General features: G+C 37.8%; 1 protein-coding gene across 3 annotated transcripts in view; it reads left to right on the top strand.

Moving 5' to 3' along the window:
- The window catches only part of TTK (TTK protein kinase), a 104,291-nt gene that overhangs the window by 65,217 nt on the left and 18,208 nt on the right, over nt 1–20,866 (top strand). For all 3 annotated transcript variants that reach the window (XM_003923262.4, XM_074398024.1, XM_074398025.1), the window contains 4 exons: nt 57–180; nt 14,564–14,712; nt 18,587–18,720; nt 20,121–20,247. In XM_003923262.4, the coding sequence (XP_003923311.1) occupies nt 57–180; nt 14,564–14,712; nt 18,587–18,720; nt 20,121–20,247 (534 nt within the window). The remainder of the gene's footprint in view (nt 1–56; nt 181–14,563; nt 14,713–18,586; nt 18,721–20,120; nt 20,248–20,866) is intronic.

The raw sequence follows: 20,866 nt of genomic DNA, 5'->3' as shown, positions 1-20,866 counted from the left end.
AAGAAATTAGTACTACTACTATTTATGGGACTTTATTTGATTTTTTTTTCATGTAGTCTGTTCAAAATATTCATTTCAAAGAACCTTTGATGTCAGATGAAAAGAGTTCTGAACTTATTATTACTGATTCGATAACTCTGAAGAATAAAACTGAATCAAGTCTTCTAGCTAAATTAGAAGGTAAGAGTGTCTAAATCAGTAGACTTATTTCTTTAGTTAAGAAAACCATTTGATAGCTTGAAAAAGCAGACCAACCACCTAAGAATTACGATGTGAAACTGTGTCTATGTTCTTTAATCTTGAATTTCGGTTCAGTTATATAGGGTGTATGAAAAGTATAGAATCCTGTAGCAAAGGAAGTTTATTTGCCTAAAAGGTACATAAGAAGAAAGAGTGGAGGGAAAATGCAATGGAATTGAGTTATTTTTTTCAGCGGGCTTGACAGATACTTTCTGGAAGGGATATAGAAGCTGTTCTTATATGACAGCTCTCATCTCTTTTCAAACATTTGGTTTTCCATTGCATGGGTACTGTGATAAATGTTCTAGGGCTGGATAAGTGAATAAAAGAGTGTCCCAAGGAGGTTGCAGTTCAGTGTGGGAGATTCACAGAGATACATAAATATAATGCTGAATAGAGTATAGAGATTGTCATGAGAGCCACATAAATGAAATGCTATGAGAATTCAGAAGAGGGAGAAATTAAGGAACTAATTTAGTTTAGGAGAAATAAGGAAATATTTTGTGGTGATGGTGAAGTTTGAAGAAATGAATTAGGATTTAAATGGGGGGAAATAATAGAGTATTTCAGATGAAGAGGATAATATAGACAAAGAATAAAATATTTCAGGAACAAGAGACTGTCTAGTTATGCTGCAAGCTGTAACATGGGTAGTATGCAAATAGGAAATAAGAGCAGATGGACTTTGAATATCATTAGTTTTAGAATTCAGAGTACCATTAAAGATAGTTAAACAGATCATTAATAGGATGATCATTGTCCAGGTAGAAGTTGCCAGATTGGATTTATTATTTTTTATTTGTTTTAATAGGACTAAGGAGGAACTTTGGGACAAAGTGAGGCTTGCTCTAATGTTTGCCAGGGACTTTGCTGAAAGTCAATTGTCCGAAGAATGCCTCAGTCCCAGACAAACAGGGACATACACATAAAAAAACATTATTTTGGTTGGGAACAGATTGTTATTCCTAGCATTTGGTGGAAAGTGTTTACATTTCATATTTTCTTGGCATCTATCATAACGGGTATGATTGTTAAAATCTTTATCAAATATGCTTGTTAATAGTACACTTAGTACCTAATTTAATGTTTTTAAATGAATGTTACTGTCTACCAGTAATATTTTATTAATATAGTAAAGGATCTAGTCAGAAAGCTGCCAAAATCACAAGAGTGCTGCCCAATGAAGTAACCCAAGTGAACGCATGCTTGTAACCAATACCAAGATCAAAAAGTAGAACATTGCTAGCACTTCAGTAACCTCCTTGATCCCCCTTCTAATCAGTACTTCTCTTCTTCCAAATGTAATCACTTTTGATTTCTGATACCACAGAATGAAATAATACAGGGTGTATTCTTGTGTTTGCTCCCTCACTGTTGTTTATTGAACTTTCCCATTTTTTATGATGTATACTCTGTTGATTTTTCTTGCCATATAGTATTTAGTGTAAATATACTATAATCTGTTTATTCACTTGTACATGGATAACAATTTTTTGTCTAATGACTAATGCTGCTATGAATATTTTGGTGTCTTTTGATTCACATTTGTACAAATTTCTGTTGAGTGTATTCTAAGAGTGGGATTGTTGGGTCACAGGATCTGCTTGTATCAGCTTTGGAAGATGGTGCCTAACGGTCTGAAAAGTGGTTATACTAACCTTAGACCGGCAGTTACATTGCTCCTGCACCTGTTCTTTGCAATCATTGTATTGTTTGCTTTTAATTTTAGGCATTCTGATGCTATCTAGTGGTATCTCTTTCATTGTGGTTTTAATTTGCATTTCGTGTTTCCTTAATGTCTGCTATTGAACATTTGTTTCATGTATTTATTGGCCATGTGGATACTCTCTTGTAACATACTGCCACTCTGTCACCCAGGTTGCAGTCTTGCTGACTTTTCTGTTTTTTGGTTTTTTTTTTTTTTCTTTTCTTTCTTTCGTTGAATTTTAAGAGGTATTTATATCATCTGGGCATATAAATCATTAGTTGGAATATGTGTTTGTAAGGGAAAAAACATAATTATTTTTCTTTCCCTTTTTAGCTTCTTAGTTGAGACACTCTCCTGAAAATACAAGTCTGATTAACAATAGAAAAACAAGCAGAAGTTTGTTAACATGTGCTCTACCCATCACCTGAGAGGGTTCATCTCAGCAATATTTCTTTCTGAGCAGTGGATTTGCTTAAATGGTATTTTAACAAAGAGCCATAAATCTTAAATATTGGCAAGACAAAGGAGAGAACAGTTCCAATCTTTAAAAGCAGGAGCATGTGGAAAGATAGTAAAATTTGTTCCCAGATTTTTCTGGTGCCTGCTGGTGCTTTCTAGCCCAAGAAGCAAGTGTTTTCTCCAGTAAGGAAGTATTTATATCCTGCCATCAGGCCAGATAGTTCCATATTTTTTTTTTTTTTTGAGACAGAGTTTCTCTCTTGGCACCTAGGCTGGAGTGCAGTGGTGTGATCTCAGCTCATTGCAACATCCGCCTCCCTGGTTCAAGTGACTCTCCTGCCTCAGCCTCCCGAGTAGCTGGGATTACAGGCATGTACCACCACACCCAGCTGTTTTTTTGTATTTTTAGTAGAGATGTGGTTTTGCCATGTTGGGCAGGCTCGTCTCGAACTCCTCACCTTGGGTAATCTGCCCACCTCGGCCTCTCAAAGTGTTGGGATTACAGGCATAAGCCACTGTGCCTGGCCAATATTTCCATAATTTTTAGATTTATCATTTTATCTTTCACCTTCTGGTTTATATTTTTTCCCCGAGTTTAATGTTTACATATGTGTAAGATCAAGTGTCAGGTTTCATTATTTTTCTTATGGATATCCAGTTGACCTGGCACCATTTATTGAAAATATCCTTCTTTAGGCCAGGTGCGGTGGCTCATGCCTATAATCCCAGCACTTTGGGAGGCTGAGGTGGGTGGATCACAAGGTCAGGAGATCAAGACCATCCTGGCTAACATGGTGAAACCCCGTCTCTACTAAAAATACAAAAAATTAGCCCGGCATGGTGGTGTGCACCTATCGTCCCAACTACTTGGGAGGTTGAGGCAGGAGAAATGCTTGAACCCGAGAGGCTGAGGTTGCAGTGGGCCGAGATCATGCCACTGCACTCCATCCTAGGGGACAGAGAAAGACTCTGTCTCTAAAGAATAAAGAAAAAAAAATCCTTCTTTATCTCACTGACTTGTTGTAAATTAGTAGATTCTATGTATGGTTTCTGGCTTTGAATTCTTTCCATTCCATATTCATTTTTGTCTTTTTTTTTTTTTTTTTTTTTTTTTTTTTTTGAGACAGGGTCTTGCTCTGTCATCCAAATTGCAGTACAGTGGTGTGATCACAGCTTATTGCAACCTCTGTCTCCTGGGCACAAGTGATCCTTCTGCCTCAGCCTCCTGAGTAACCTGGGACTTATAGGCATGTGCCATTATGCCTGGCTCATTTTTAAATTTGTTGTAGAGACAGGGTCTTGCTGTGTTGCCCAGGCTGCTCAAGCAGTCTGCCCACCTTAGCTTCCCAAAGTGCTGGGATTAAAAGCATAAGCCACCATACCAGGCCTAATGCTATCTTAATAACTGCACTAAGTCTTGATACCTATCAGTGTAAATTTTTCGACTTTGTTCTTCAAGACTATTTTGGCTATTCCTGGCCTTTGGATTTCCATGTAAATACTAGCATCTATGTTTTGGTTACTACTTTTAAAAATTGGGATTGTGATTGATATTTGATTGAACCTATAAAGAAATTTGGGAGAAATTGACATCTTTACAATTAAGTTTTATAGCCCAATAACCTAGCGTATCTTTTCATTCATTTAAAGTAATGAGAGAATTCTTTTCTGTGTAGACATCTTGTGTATCTTTCGCTAGAGTTATTCTTGATTTTTTTTTTTTAATATACTTTAAGTTCTGAGGTACAAGTGCAGAACGTGCAGGTTTGTTACATAGATATACATTGTACCATGGCAGTTGGCTACATCCATCACCCCATCATCTACATTAGGTATTTCTCCTAATTTTATTCCTCCCCTAGCCCCCCACCCCCTGACAGGCCCCTGTGTGTGATGGTCCCCTCCCTGTGTTGATGTGTTCTCATTGTTCAACTCCCACTTACGAATGGCAACAAGCAGTGTTTGGTTTTCTGTTCTTGTATTAGTTTGCTGAGAAGGATGGTTTCCAGCTTCATCTATGTCCCTGCAAAGGACATGAACTCTTCCTTTTTTAGCCTACCAACCAAAAAAGGTCCACAACCAGATAGATTCACAGCCGAATTCTACCAGAGGTACACGAAGAGGAGTTGGTACCATTCCTTCTGTAACTATTCCAAACAATCGAAAAAGAGGGAATCCTCTCTAATTCATTTTATAAGGCCAACATCATCCTGATACCAAAACATGGCAGAGACACAACACATGCAAATCAATAAACATAATCCATCACATAAACAGAACCAAATACTGCATAGTATTCCATAGTGTCTGTGTGCCACATTTGCTTTATCCAGTCTGTCATTGATGGGCATTTGGGTTGGTTCCAAGTCTTTGCTATGTAAACACTGCCGCAAAAGCATACCTGTGCATGTATCTTTCTAACTGAATGATTTATATTCCTTTGGGTATATACCCAGTAATGGGATTGCTAGGTCAAATGACATTTCTGGTTCTAGATCCTTGAGGAATTGCCACACTATCTTCCACAATGGTTGAACTAATTTACACTCCCACCAAAAGCGTTCCTGTTTCTCCACATCCTCTCCAGCATCTGTTGTCTCCTGATTTTTTAATGATCGACACTCTAACTGGCGTGAGATGGTATCTCATTGTGGTTTTGATTTGCATTTCTCTAGTGACCAGTGATGATGAGTTTTTTTTCGTGTTTGTTGATGGCGTAAATGTCTCCTTTTGAGAAGTGTCTGTTTTTATCCTTTGCCAATTTTTGATGTTTTTTTTTTTCTTATAAATTTAAGTTCTTTGTAGATTCTGGCTATTAGCCCTTTGTCACATGGGTATATTGCAAAAATTTTCTCTGATTTTATAGGTTGCCTGTTCACTATGATGATAGTTTCTTTTGCTGTGCAGAAGCTCTTTAGTTTAATTAGATCCCATATGTCTATTTTGACTTTTGTTGTCGATGCTTTTGGTGTTTTAGTCATGAAGTCTTTGCCCATGCCTATGCCCTAAATGGTATTGCCTAGGTTTTCTTCTAGTGTTTTTATGCTTTTAGGTCTTACGTTTAAATCTTTAATCCATCTTGAGTTAATTCTTGTATAAGGTGTAAAGAAGGGATCCAGTTCCAGCTGTTTGCATATGGCTAGCAAGGATTAACTCTCTTGTTTTCTTCAGCAGTGGTCTGTAGTTCTCTTTGAGGTCCTTCACAAACCTTGTAAGTTGTATTCTTTAATTATCTTTGTAGCATTTGTGAATGGGAGTTCACTCATGATTTGGCTCTCTATTATAGGTGTATAGGAATGCTTGTGATTTTTGCACATTGATTTTGTATCCAGAGACTTTGCTGAAGTTGCTTATCAGCTTAAGGATATTTTGGGCTGATACGTTCCATCAATACCTAGTTTATTGAGAGTTTTTAGCATTAAGGGCTGTTGAATTTTGTTGAAGGTCTTCTCTGTATCTATTGAGATAATCATGGGGTTTTTGTCTTTGGTTCTGTTTATGTGATGGATTATGTTTATTGATTTGCATGTGTTGAACCAGCCCTGCATCCCAGGGATGAAGCCGACTTGATCTTGGTGGATAAGCTTTTTGATGTGCTGTTGGATTTGGTTTGCCAGTATTTTGTTGAGGATTTTCGCAATTGATGTTGATCATGGATGTTGGCATGAAATTTTCTTTTTTTGTTGTGTTTTGGTATCAGAATGATGTTGGCCTCATGAAATGAATTAGAGAGGATTCCCTCTTTTTCTATTGGAATAGTTACAGAAGGAACGGTACCAGCTCCTCTTTGTGTACCTCTGGTAGAATTCAGCTGTGGATCTATCTGGTTGTGGACTTTTTTTGGTTGGTAGGCTATTAATTGCTACCTCAACTTCAGAACTTGTTATTGTTCTATTTAAGGATTCGACTTCTTTCTGATTTAGTCTTGGGAGGGTGTAAGTGTCCAGAAATTTATCGATTTCTTCTAGATTTTCTGGTTTATTTGCATAGAGGTGTTTATAGTATTCACTGATGGTAGTTTATATTTCTGTGGGATTGATGGTGATACCCACTTTATTTTTTATTGCATCTATTGATTCTTTTCTCTTTTCCTCTTTAGTAATCTGGCTAGTGGTCCCTCTATTTTGTTGATCTTTTCAAAAAAACCAGTTCTTAGATTCATTGATTTTTTTTTTTTAAGGATTTTTTTTGTCTCTATCTCCTTCAGTTTTGCTCCGATCTTAGTTGTTCTCTGTCTTTTGTTAGCTTTTGAATTTGTTTGCTCTTACTTCTCTACTTCTTTTAATTGGGACATTAAGGTGTCAGTGTTATATCTTTCCTGCTTTCTCATGTGGGCCTTTATTTCTATAAACTTTCCTCTACACACTACTTTAAATGTGTCCCCGATTCTGGTACGTTGTGTCTTTATGCTTATTAGTTTCAAATACATCTTTGTTTTTGCCTTCATTTTGTTATTTATGCAGTAGTCATTCAGGAGCAGGTTGTTCAGTTTCCATGTAGCCGTGCGGTTTTGAGTAAGTTTCTTAATCCTGAGTTCTAATTTGATTGCACTGTGGTCTGAGAGACTGTTATGATTTCCATTCTTTTGCATTGGCTGAGGAGTGTTTTAACTCCGATTATGTAGTCAGTTTTAGAATAAGTGTGATGTGGTGCTGAGAAGAATATATTCTGTTGATTTGGGGTGGAGAGTTTGGTAGATGTCTGTTAGGTCCGCATGGTTCAGATCTGCCTTCAAGTCCTGGATATCCTTGTTAATTTTCTGTCTCGATCTGTCTTATGCTGACAGTGGGGAATTAGAGTCTCCCACTGTTATTGTGTGGGAGTCTAAGTCTCTTTGTAGTTCTCTTAAGAACTTGCTTTAGGAATCTGGGTGCTCCTGTATTGGGCGTGTATATATTTAGGATTGTTAGCTCTTCTTGTTGCATTGATCCTTTACCGTTATGTAATGCCCTTTTTGTTTCTTATTATCTTTGTTGATTTAAAGTCTATTTTATCAGAGACTAGGATTGCAACCCCTGCTTTTTTTTTGCTGTTCATTTGCTTGGTAAATCTTCCTCCATCCTTTTATTTTGAGGCTATGTTTGTCTTTGCATGTGAGTTGGTTCTCCTGAGTACAGCACACTGATGGATCTTGACTATTCAGTTTGCCAGTCTGTGTCTCTTAATTGGGGCATTTAGCCCTTTACATTTCAGGTTAACATTGTTGTGTGTGAATTTGATCCTGTCATTATGATGCCAGCTGGTTGTTTTGTCCATTTGTTGATGCAGTTTCTTCATACCATCGATGGTCTTTACAATTTGGCATGTTTTTGCAGCAGCTAGTACCAGCTGTTCTTTTCCGTGTTTAGTGGAAGCTCTTCAGGAGCTTTTGTAAGGCAGGCCTGATGGTGACAAAATCTCAGCATTTGCTTGTCCATAAAGGATTTTTCTCTTTCACTGATGAAACTTAGTTTGGCTGGATATGAAATTCTGGGCTGCAAATTCTTTTCTTGAAGAATGCTGAATGTTGGCGCCTACTCTTTTCTGGCTTGTAGGGTTTCTACAGAGAGATCCGCTGTGAGTCTGATGGGCTTCCCTTTGTGAGTAACCCAACCTTTCTCTCTGGCTGCCCTTAGCATTTTTTACTTCATTTCAGCCTTGGTGAATCTGACAATTATGTGTTGTGGGGTTGATCACCTCAAGGAGTATCTCTGTGGTGTTGTCTGTATTTCCTGAATTTGAGTGTTGGCCTGCCTTGCTAGGTTGGGAAGTTCTCCTGGATAATATCCTGAAGAGTGTTTTCCAACTTGGTTCCATTCTTTCTGTCACTTTCAGGTATACCAATCAAATGTAGATTTGGTCTTTTCATATAATCCCATATTTCTTGGAGGCTTTGTTCATTTCTTTTCACTCTTTTTTCTTTAATCTTGTCTTCTCACTTTTATTGAGTTGATCTTCAATCTCTTATATTCTTTCTTCCACTTGATTGATTTGGCTATTGAAACTTGTATATGCTTCACAAAGTTCTTGTGCTGTTTTTGTTTTTGTTTTTTTTTTTTCAGGTCCATCAGGTAGTTTATATTCTTCTCTAAACTTATTATTCTAGTTAGCAATTCATCTAACCTTTTTTCAAGGTTCTGAGCTTCCTTGCATTGGGTTTGAACATGCTCCTTTAGCTTGGAGGAGTTTATCATTACCTACTTCCTGAAGCCTACTTTTGTCAATTTGTCCAACTCATTCTCCATCTAGTTTTGTTCTTTTGCTGGGTGCGGAGTTAGGATACCTTAGAGGACAAGAGGCGTTCTGGTTTTTGGAATTTTTAGCCTTTTTGTGCTGGTTTCTCCCCATCTTCGTGAATTTATCTACCTTTGGTCTCTGAAGTCGGTGACCTTTGGATGGGGTCTCTGAGTAGATATCCTTTTTGTTGATGTTGAAACTATTCCTTTCTGTTTGTTAATTTTCCTTCCAACAGTCAGGCCCCTCTGCTGCCGGTCTGCTGGAGTTTGCTGGAGGTCCACTCCAGACTCTGCTGCCAGGGTTCTACCAGCAGAGGCTGCTGAACAGCAAAGATTGCTGCCTGTTTCTTCCTCTAGTAGTTTCGTCTCAGAAGGGTACCTGCCAGATGCCAGCCAGAGCTCTCCTGTATGAGGTGTCTGTTGCCCCTACTGGGAGGTGTCTCCCAGTCAGGATACACAGGGGTCAGGGATCCACTTGAGGAGGCGGTCTATCCCTTATCAGAGCTCAAAAGCTTTGCTGGGATATCCGCTGCTCTCTTCAGAGCTGCAGGCAGGGACGTTTAAATCTGCTAAAGCTGTGCCCACTACCTCCTCTTTTCCCAGGTTGTCTGTCCCAGGAAGCTGGGGGCTTTATTTCTAAGTCCCTGATGGGCTACTGCGTTTTTTCAGAGATGCCCTACCCAGCGAGGAGGGACTCTAGAGAGACAGTCTGCTTGAAGCGGCCTTGCTGAGCTGTGGTGGACTCTGCAAGTTTGAACTTCCCAGCAGCTTTGTTTACACTGTAAAGGTTAAAAACCACCTCAGCAATGGCAGATGCCAGTTCCCCCACCAAGCTCACTGTCCCAGTTCGAGCTTAGACTGCTGTGCTGGCTGTGAGAATTTCAAGCCATTGGATCGTAGTTTGCTGGTCTCCGGTGGGATGGGAACCCTGAACCAAACCATTAGACTCCCTGGCTTTAGCACCCTTTCCCAGGGAGTGAACATTTTTGTCTCGCTGGTGTTCAGGCACCACTGAGGTATGAAAAAAATACCACTGTAGCTGGCTTAGTGTCTGCCCAAATGGCTTCCCAGTTTTGTGCTGGAAGCCCAGGGCCCTGGTGGTTGTGTAGGTACCAGAGGGAATCTCCTGGTCTGTTAGTTGTGAAGACCATGGGAAGAGCACAGTATCTGGGCCAGAGTACAGGGTACGGACCCTAATGGCTTCCCTTGGCAAGGAGAGGGAGTTCCTCAACCCCTTGCACTTCCCGGGTGAGGCGATGCCCCACCTTGCTTTGGCTCGCTCTCCTTGGGTTGCACCCACTGTCCAGCCAGTCTCAATGAGATGAACCAGGTACCTCAGTTGGAAATGCTGAAATCGTCCGCCTTCTGTGTTGATCTCACTGAGAGCTGCACACCAGAGCTGTTCCTATTCGGTCTTCCTGCCAGCAATCTATTCTTGAATATTTTTTGGTACTGATCACATATTCTTGATATTTTTTGATGCTGTGATAATGAATGGTATCTTTTTAAAAACCTTTTTCTAGCCTGGGCAACATAGGGAAACCTCATCTCGACAGAAAAGTTAGCTGGGTGTGGTGGGATGTACCTGCGGTCCCAGCTGTGGAGGAGGCTGAGGTGGGAGGATCACTTGAGCCCAGGAGGTCGAGACTGCACTGAACCATGATCGCCTGATTATTCCACTGCATTCCAGCCTGGGTGATAGAAGAAGACCTTGTCTAAAGAAAAAAAAAAATCTTTGTTGTTAGTTTATAACAAATATAATTGATTTTTATTTACTGTTTTTTACATATCATGACACTGCTAAATTCACTAATTCTAATAGTTTTCTGTGCATTTTTTGGAGTTTTACAGGTACACAGTGTGTTTGAAAATATTATAGCTTTTTTCATTTTGAATCCTTTTAATTTTCTTTTCTATGCCTTGTTATAATTGCCGTGACCTCCAGTATAACAGCGATTAGGAAGGGGTGATAGGTGCCATTCTTGTTTCATTTCTTATTTTAAGAGAAAGCTGTCAAAATTTTACTTTTCGTATGATAATTGCTGTAGAGTTTTGTCCCTGCTTTTTGTCAGATTGAGTGAGTTCCATTTTATACTTAGGTTATTAATAGTTTTTTTTGTGACTGGGTGTTGAATTTTATCAAATTATTTTTCTGCATCTATTTAATTATATATTTTCCTTCTCTAGTCTGTTGTTACAGCAAATTACATTGTCTTTCTTTCTTTCTTTTTTTGAGACAGACTTTCGCTCGTTACCCAGGCTGCAGTGCAATGACACAATCTCAACTTACCACAACCTCTGCCTCCTGGGTTCAAGCAATTCTCCCGCCTCAGCCTCCCGAGTAGCTGGGATTATAGGCATGCATCATCATGCCTGTCTAATTTTTTTGTATTTTTAATAGAGATCAGGTTTCTCCATGTTGGTCAGCCTGTTCTGAAACTCCTGACCTCAGGTGATCGCCTACCTCGGCCACCCAAAGTGCTGGGATTACAGGTGTGAGCCACCATGCCTGGCCTACATTGACTTTCAAATATTAAGCAAACTTTGCACTTAGGAATAAGTCCAATTTGGATATAATTTGTTATCCCTTTTGTATATCAGTTGCTAATATTTTGTTTAGGACTTTTTCATCCATTATAGTGAAAGGAATAGAATTGTATATAGAATGTTAAATATATTATTGAGGTGTTTTTGTTTGTAGATCTTTAAGAGAATAAATTACAAACTAGCATAAGGTGAAATTTTTGTGATAAACTAGAGGTCTTGTAACTGGCTTAAGTCCAGCTGCTTGCTACTCAGAGGCGAAAAAGACAAGAAATGAGGTGTGATGAAAAAGCAGTTTTAGAATGGCCAGGCTGTTACCTTCAAAAGACTATTCTGTAATTTCTGAAACATGCTTTCCCATATTATAATTTTTTCTTAATTGGAAATGACCCAGACACATCTAATAGGGATCAATTACTTCATTCAAAATAATTTTAAGATTTTAAATTACACAGAAAGTCTACTTACAAGCATTTATCTCATTTATATGTCCTGAGCTTTTTTCATTTTTCACAGTTTACCTAGATTACTTCTGAAAAGTGAGCTGTTGTACAAAGCTGGTCATTATTTAAAGTTGTTTCCCTGTTAACCATTTTTAAAGTCTGAATAACAGGTGAACAGCTAAGGTAGAACCTTAGAGTTAAATATATTTCGCCAATAACTCAGAAGATTGAGCTGTTTTCATTGAACCAGTAATCTAAATTAAATTAGTCTTATTTGTAAAAATAAAACAAAACAAAACAAATCACACAAATATTAGTCTGTTTTTGACTAGGTTTATAGTCTTATAACCTTTATCTTAACATATAGACATAGACAGATATAAAACCATTTGGTCAATAAATTCAGACAAAAATGTATGCTGATAACTGAAAACGTTTTATTTTTATTAATAACTCTAAAATCATTTTTATTTACCAGGATTCATGTGAACTTGCAAAGCATTAGGACTTACTTAATTTATGAGTACTCATTTACTTATAAGCCAATTTGGTAGCATGATAGATACCACATATAACACATGTATATCTAAACATGTATACACACAGGCACAAAGATCCAGTATCTTTTACTCCAGAATCTAACCATAAGATAGCAGTACAAACTCAACACTGTATAAAAGATCTGATCCAAATTATTTTTCTGATAAAATTGGAACCTGTTCACGTGGCTAAACCTTGTTTGCCCTGATAGATAATCTGAGGAAAGCTGTGAACCAAAATTTGGGTAAAGCAATCTCTGGCAGTTTGGCTTTAAAAAACCCCTTTTAGGCCGGACACGGTGGCTCACGCCTGTAATTGTAGCACTTTGGGAGGCCGAGGTTGGTGGATCACCTGAGGTCAGGAGTTCAAGACCAGCCTGGCCATCATCTAAAAAATAAAAAATAAAAATAAACCTCTTTTATCCTTTTTTTCTCTTTTTTGTTTAGTTTCAAATGAGTTCCTAATGATAGTATTATAGCCATAACTGGCTGAAAACTGTATAAGAAAAAAAAACCTCCAAGTGATCTTTAAACAGTGAGTTTTATCTCAATTCAAGTAGCTTAATAACAGCATGTTCAAAGCAGGCAGAAAAGAAAAGAGAAAATAGAGAGATAGCTTTAGAGAACTGTTTAATTTTATAGTTGCAAGTTAACCATTTGAGCTCTGAATTTTTCTTATTGTAATTTGCCCATTAGTTTTAAAATGTGCACAAAAACAGGCCATAATATGTAACCAACTGGAGTCTAGGCAGTCTAGGAAAGAGCTCACATGCTTTCTTCCCTAACAAAGCTTGATACAAATATAAGAAATACTCTGAAGTCCAAAAGAGGATGACAAAATCAGAGGCCAGGTTGTTGGAAACCATTTCTCCCCTAGCGAGGAGAGGAGCAGCCTATCTTGCTGCTTTCTAGTTTTGGTGGGTGGGATGGAGACAGTTTCCAAGCACCCTTGGACAGAGGGGTAATGCTAAACAGAGACACAAACACAGACGGATCCAGTGCAGATGGAACACTCCAAACCCATCCCCAAGAAGGAGAGACTGGAGTCAAGTCCTGAGATCTTGTCTCAAACCCAGACAGCACCAGAGTGACCTGCACTGGGTCCAGATAGCAAAGAGGTTCAAATGGCACCACAAATGCCCTGTGCTAGGTCCAGACAATTAGAAAGCACAGTTAACAAAGATGGAGAATTTCCCAGTATACTCTGGCTGATTTATCCAACCCTTGAATCCTGTTAACTTCCCAGATCTGCTTACCTTACACCAACTGAACGTTACAACAGCTGATGCCATGAAGGGGAGGGAAGAAAAAAATCCTTGAGACAAGGTTTGGTCTCCTTAGCTGCTGGGAATTCCTGAAGGCCCTAGCTGCAGGTCAGCTAGCCATGAGCAGCTGGCGTTTGCAAGTGGCCCCTACTTTGGCCTGGTAGCCTGAGTGGGTGAGCCATGGCCCCCTCCCACAGCCAGTTGCTCCACTAGTTGGAAACCAGGCATACAGGCTAAGCCCCCTCGAAACACGCAGTTCCTCACACGGGACACCACATTTGTAACTGACTCACCTCTGGCTGTTCACCACACAGAAGCCAAAAACACAGGAAGTGAGGTATGGTAAAAGGAAAGCAGTTTTATTATATGCTTACAATTGGGGACTGGCCAGGCTCATGCCCTCAAAAGACCATTTCAACTTTTTGGGCTGAGTGAATGAGTTTAAGAAGGAAAAGGTGTGGGAGATACGTGGGAGTGGTGCACATCTGAATGTCTCATTCTAATGGTTCTATTGCGTGATTGCCCATCTGGAGGTATGGTTTGTGTCATCCTGACTTCAGCTGGGTAGTGGTAGGTTAATTGTTCGAAACTCCCCCTAAGTGAGGAAGTCTGAAGCTCAGTTTCTGCTTGGTTTGTTTCAAAACTGGCCCCTGAAATTTCTAAGCAAGTACATAATTAGATAAGTGAACAGTGTTCGTGGAAGTGCCTGGTGGGAAAGAGAGAAACTAAGAGTTTCCAAAGTATGCTTCGAGGCTGAAAGCAAAAAGGAAAAATTAAAGTTCTAAAATGCATTTTGAGGCTTAGATACTTGGTCTATGAAAAGTGGTAATTTCTCTGTTAGTAAGACTTTATACCACCTATACGTTTTAAAATTTTTTAGTTATTTGTTTATTGGTAAAGAAGCATGTAAATCTGCCAGGGTCTCTAAACAAAGTTCTTAGTAGCAATTTAGGGAGGTGACTATAGTGCAACTTTGTGAAATTGACTTGCTAAAAACAAATTGTTAAGTAGCTGGCTTAAAGCTTTTTGTTTCCCTCCTTTGTTTTTAAGAACTGAATACTAATATAGTTTGTAACGTGTTCTGTTGTTTAGGCTTAGTTTATTATGATCAAATATTCTTGCTTTTTAATGACAACAAATACAATTTCAGAAACTAAAGAGTACCAAGAACCAGAGGTTCCAGAGAGTAACCAGAAACAGTGGGAATCTAAGAGAAAGTCAGAGTGTATTAACCAGAATCCTGCTGCATCTTCAAATCAGCGGCAGATTCCAGAGTTAGCCAGAAAGATTAATACAGAGGTAACTTTTCCGCTAAAGTACAACATTGCTTTTTTGTTCATAATGCATTTTTGAAGTTTGATGGTCATATTAAATGTTTTTGTTTATTAAATGTGTGTGAACCTTATTTAGTAGAATAGTTTATTTAAGAATTTTTAAATCATTTATAAAATAGTGATCAGGAGCAGTCATACGTTCAGTAAGAGTCAGTCTAAATTCCTTTCTATGTTCAATAGTGTTTCTAGGTTGCTGGTAGACTGGTGCGGGGATTGGCAGACTACAGGCTATGGACCAAGTATAGTTCTTAGCCTGCTTGTGTAAATAAAGATTTATTGGAACACTGACACACTCGTTCGTTTAATGTCTATGGCTGCTTTTGCATTATAAGAGCAGAATTGAGTAGCTGCATTAGAGACCATCTGGCCTGCAAAGTTTAATATGTTTACTAGGCTGGGCGCGGTGGCTCAAGCTGTAATCCCAGCACTATAGGAGGCCGAGGCGGGTGGATCACGAGGTCAAGAGATCGAGACCATCCTGGTCAACATGGTGAAACCCCGTCTCTACTAAAAATACAAAAAATTAGCTGGGCATGGTGGCGCATGCCTGTAATCCCAGCTACTCAGGAGGCTGAGGCAGGAGAATTGCCTGAACCCAGGAGGCGGAGGTTGGGGTGAGCCGAGATTGCACCATTGCACTCCAGCCTGGGTAACAAGAGCGAAACTCTGTCTCAAAAAAAAAAAAATGTTTACTATCTGGTCCTTTGCAGAAAAGTGTATACCAATCTCTGAACTAGTGCAGTGCTGTCTCAAGCACTTAACAGTTTCTTATGGTCATACTCACTGATAAAAATAGAAAAATATATTCTAGACAATATACATGAATTTGTAGCATATTGAATAATCATTCCTGGTGGCCTTTTCAGAAGGAATGATCAGGTAGGATACCTAAAGAGCCATAGTTTCCTTACCATTTCTTTTCAGTGACTTGCAATAAAGACAGTAAAGGTCTTATTTTCTAATTCAGTGGTTCTCAAATATTTTGTTCTTTTATATTCTTAATTATCAATGCCCGTAAAGAGCTTTTGTTTATGTTGATTTTATTTATTTCTATTTACTGTATTAGGAAATAAAGCCAAGAAATTTGAAAAATATTTATTAGTTTATTAAAAGTAACTATGATAAACTCATGTGAATATAAGTACACTATTATGAAAATAAGTATTTTTTGAAACAAAATAACTACAGTGAGAAGAGTAGCATTGTTTTACAGTTTTTGCAAATCTCCTTTTAACGGTTGGCTTAACAGAAGACTGAATTCTTATGTCTGCTTTTGCATTCAATCTATTTCATTATTACATGTCATACAATCTCTGGAAAGCTCCAGTATATACTCATGAGAAAATAAAAGTGAGAAAGGTAAATATTATAGTAAGATTGCTAAATTGTAGATACAGGTAACAAATGCTAAATGATAAGGATCCTGACAGGTTGAGTCATAGATTGTATTAAACAAGCATCTCCTCTTTTTTTCTGTTTGAAACTTGTACACTAATAGGATTGTAAGGGAACTGAAAACCATATGGATCATTGAAGAAATACAAATCAAAACCATAATTAGATACTACTTCACACCCACTAGGATGGCTGTAATTAAAGAGACAATAACAAATGTTGACAAGGATGTGGAGAATTTTAGAACCTTCATATGCTGCTAGTGGGGATGTAAAATGGTGCAATCGTGTGGCAGTTCTTCAAAAGGTTAAATGTCGCGTTATATGATCCAGCATTTCCACTCCTAGGTTTGTAGTCAAGAGAATTGAAAGCATATATCCACACAAATATTTGTGCATAAATATTCATAGCAGTATTTTCATAATTGCCAAAAAGTGGAAATAACAAAATATCCAATTGATGAATGGATAAGCAAAATGTGGTACATTAATACAATGAATGTTAATCAACAATAAATGGTAATGAAGTACTAGTACATGTTACAACATAAATGAACATTCACAACATGCTAAGTGAAAGAAGCTCACCACAAAAGCCCATATATTGTACAATCTCATTTAAATAAAATGATCAGAATAGGCAAATCCATAGAGGTGGAAAGTAGATTCGTGGTTGCCAGGGGCTGGGAGCAGTGGAGAGTGGAGAGTGATTGGTAATGGGTATGAGGTTTCGTTTTAGGAGATGAGAATATTCTAAAGTTGGATAGTGGTGATGGTTGCACAACTGTGAATATACTAAGAATCGTTGAATAGTACACATAGAAAGAAAAAGTATAGAATCTAGGCAGTTTCTTGTGGTTATTGCTTGACCAGCAGCCCCTTCAAGGGAGGATTGGTTCTCTTGCACCTCTCACTTACCTTATGGCTGTGTGCTCCTCATTCTATGTCCAAACCATTTCTTCCTCTCTTTTCTTGCAAAAAGCCTGCTCTTTTGGGGCTTCTGGCTTATTCTCACCTCTGAATCCCCTAGTGAGATTCCTCATCATTCCTTGAAGCTGTTAGGGGTTGGATCAACCAGATCCCAATGTTTTTGTTGGCTTCTACACCCCTGTGTATTACCAGTCCTACAGTTGGCCTTCATATTTCTAACTTCTTCCTGTCTCATGACCATTTCCTTAATTTTGCTTTAGCTACTCACTCCTTTATAGCCTCAATTCTGACCTCCTAAATCACAGATGCAAACATTCCACTCTATGATCATGCTCTTTTTCATTTTCCTTGCTCATTAATCTTACTACAGCAGTCCTCAGTAACATCTTTACCACTAATCCTAAAATGCGTGTGTGCCTGCACGCGAGCACAGACACACGGAAGTCTTAAATGGAGGGAGAATTTAACCTGGAATAAAAATTTCTTGGCCAAGAGTGAAATGTAGAAAATAGGATAGATTTAGCCGTTGTAATTCTCAAGACCATGAGGACCAGTGTTTTGAAATTATAATAGTGAAACCAATTTAATCCAAATTATCTGCAAATATTTTCTGATAACTAAAGCTCTCCCAAAATTGAAGTGATCCTCTGTAGACTAGTGAGTGCTTAGTTACTAAAAGTATTCAAACAAAATGTGGTTCTCTATTTGATTGAGATGTGGTACAGCACGGATTAGCAAAATTCTATAAAGACTTACTCGGCTTTGCAGGCCATAGGCTAGTCTGTATGCAGCTTTTCACTTCTGCCATTACAGCATGAAAATAAAAGCCATAGACAATATATAAACAGATTGGCATAGCCATGTTCTAATAACACTTTGTTTACAAAAATAGGCAGGCAGCAGGCCAGATTGAGCCTGAGCTTGTAATTTGCTGTTCTCTGCCGCAGTGGATGTTCCTTTGTCATTGGGGGTTTGTACAGGATGAATTCTATAGGTTCTTTTTTTTTTTTTCAACAATGCTTTTGGAGAAAGAATTTCTACAGGTTCTGTCTCTTCTTAAGGAGGACACAAGATAGGCATTTGTCATTCCACGTTTTGCTAAGTAATTAGTATTTGGCTACATTTGAGGAAAAGGGAATATAGTTTTATTGATTAAAGAAGGCTGATTTTCAGAAGCACAGGCTACTATAGATTATAAGAATTTACTACCTGTTAAAATAGCTCTGATGGTGGAGAATGTTAAATTGTGTTTTGAACAATTTGTGTGCCTTCCTTGTACTTGTCATCAGTTGGAGCAGAGTTTACTAGGCCTAAGAATTTGGAGTAAAATAATATACTAAAAAATTACTGAAAGTCTGAAATAAATATAAATATATATATATATATGCACCTACCTGTTTTAATGTGCTTTTGTACATTATATGTTATTATTTTAAAATTTACAATATTTGTAAAAACTGTTGAACAGGCAACAATTTAAAAACTCTAAACCATAGTATTATTTTATTTTAACAGAAACATACCACTTTTGAGCAACCTGTCTTTTCAGTTTCAAAACAGTCACCACCAATGTCAGCTTATAAATGGTTTGATCCAAAATCTATTTGTAAGACACCAAGCAGCAATGCCTTGGATGATTACATGAGCTGGTAATTACTTTGGGCCCCTTGCTTGATTGGCGGGGTGGTATGCTAGAATTAAGATGGGCTTCTGGGCCAAATAAATCTGGGATTAAATCCTGCTCTTTTAGTTTAAAGATTTTCCAACTTGATATTATTTTCTCAGTATCAGTGTTTTCATCTGTAAAACAGGAAGGGAAAAGTGGTGTAATAATGCATATTTTAAAGTATTGTTGTGAATGTAGTCTCTGTCATTTTGAAATCTATACCAACAACCTATAAATACTCTTTAAGGATGCAAAACTTCTTGATAATCTTGTATTGCCATACATATATTTCCACTCAGAGAAAGATTTTAAAGATGAGCATTCTTAGAGTGGATAAAGGGGAGATGAATTTTTTTTTTTTTTTAACAAAAGGGGTGTTAATTGGAAAGTGATAGCTTCTGGAAGAGGTTGGTTGTTACAGTTCTACAGTTCGTGTAGTTCTGGGGGTATTCAAAGGTATAGTACTTGAGGATAGGAATGATGGATGAGTGAAGAAGTTGGACAATCAGTGTGCTGATTGACAGGGAACACAGGGGATACTACAAAAGAAAATGAATGCCGTTTCAGAGAAAGGAAATAAAGGCATTGGATACATTATAACCATCAACTAATGGCTATATCTTTAATGTCTTAGGGGATAGCTTAAGTCCATGTCATCTTTTGCATTTCATTTTCATAATATAATCTTTGATCTTAATTAGAACTGGCCTTAAAAGATTTTATAACCTAGCCTCTTACCTACTTAATATAGTTTTATCATATATTGCCTCATTTTATTATATGTAGAATATTTTAAAGAATTATTGCTAACTAAAATAGTGATAATAGATTTGTGATACTAGGTTAGTTATTGTTAACAAATATTATTGGAGCTCTTTCGTGCCAAGCAGTGTTCTAGGTGTTGAGGATACATTAACAGCAAACAAGGCAAACAAAGCACAAATGTATACTGAACACATTTAAGCTCAAAGGCCAAACTCCTCTGATGTAATTGGCTTTCCGATATTTCTAGCAGGCCATATAGAACATTATTGTTTTTAAAAAAAAAACTCATAAAATCTATGACTGGCCATAAGCTGACATTTGCTAAATTCATATAAAATAACCCTAACTACTTTGTATTTTAATACCATCTTCTTTATCTTACAAACAAGGATTTCTTTTCTGCATACAAATACTTACTTTCAGAAAGAATTCCCCAAAATTAAATATCTGGTGGTGCCATATCTGAAATAAATATCAGCTATATTATGAAAACTAAGTTGGGTTCTGTTTGATATAACACTTTTAAGTTTATATTAGCCTTTTAAAATAAATGAAAACTGAATGAGAATCTTGTTTGTTAAATTGTAATGTTTTAAATTAAAAACAAATCTTTCCCAGTTTTAGAACTCCAGTTATAAAGAACGACTTTCCACCTGCTTGTCAGTTGTCAACACCATATGGCCAACCTGTCTGTTTCCAGCAGCAACAGCAGCAAATACCTGCTACTCCGCTTCAAACTTTACAGGTTTGAATCAGTTTTACAGATTTTATTTTTATAGCATCTAGTGGTCAGGAAAGGTCTTAAGAACTTGGCCATTCTTAAATCCACTAGTCAAAACTTTTCTGATATCCTATTAAGAGTGTGCCTTGTGGCTTTGAGAGATTTGTTACTGAGGAAGCTAATGAAGCTACTCTCCTTAACTAGGCCAAAGAATACAGTTAAATAGCTGGTTAAAATTTTTTTTATAATAAAGGTTAGTTTTTATTTTAATTTTTTTTTTTGAGACGGAGTCTTGCTCTGTTGACCAGGCTGGAGTGCAATGGTGCGATCTCAGCTCACTACAACTTCCACCTCCCATGTTCAAGTGATTCTTGTTCCTTAGCCTCCTGAGTAGCTAGGATTACAGGCATGCACCACTAAACCTGGCTGATTTTTGTATTTTTGGTAGAGACAGGGTTTTATCATATTGCCTAGGCTGATCTCAAACGCCTGGCCTCAAGCCATCCATCCACCTCGGACTCCCAAAATTCTGGGATTGCAGGCATGAGCCACCCTGCCCAGCCAGGGTTACTTTTTGTTGTGTTTATATCAGCTGGTAGTGAGCAGCTTCATTTTATTTGTTAGTGTACAATTCATTTGGAAA

The sequence above is a fragment of the Saimiri boliviensis genome, chromosome 4 (assembly GCF_048565385.1).
Source record: "Saimiri boliviensis isolate mSaiBol1 chromosome 4, mSaiBol1.pri, whole genome shotgun sequence".
Lineage (NCBI taxonomy): Eukaryota > Metazoa > Chordata > Mammalia > Primates > Cebidae > Saimiri > Saimiri boliviensis.
This window is presented reverse-complemented; position numbering and strand designations above follow the sequence as displayed.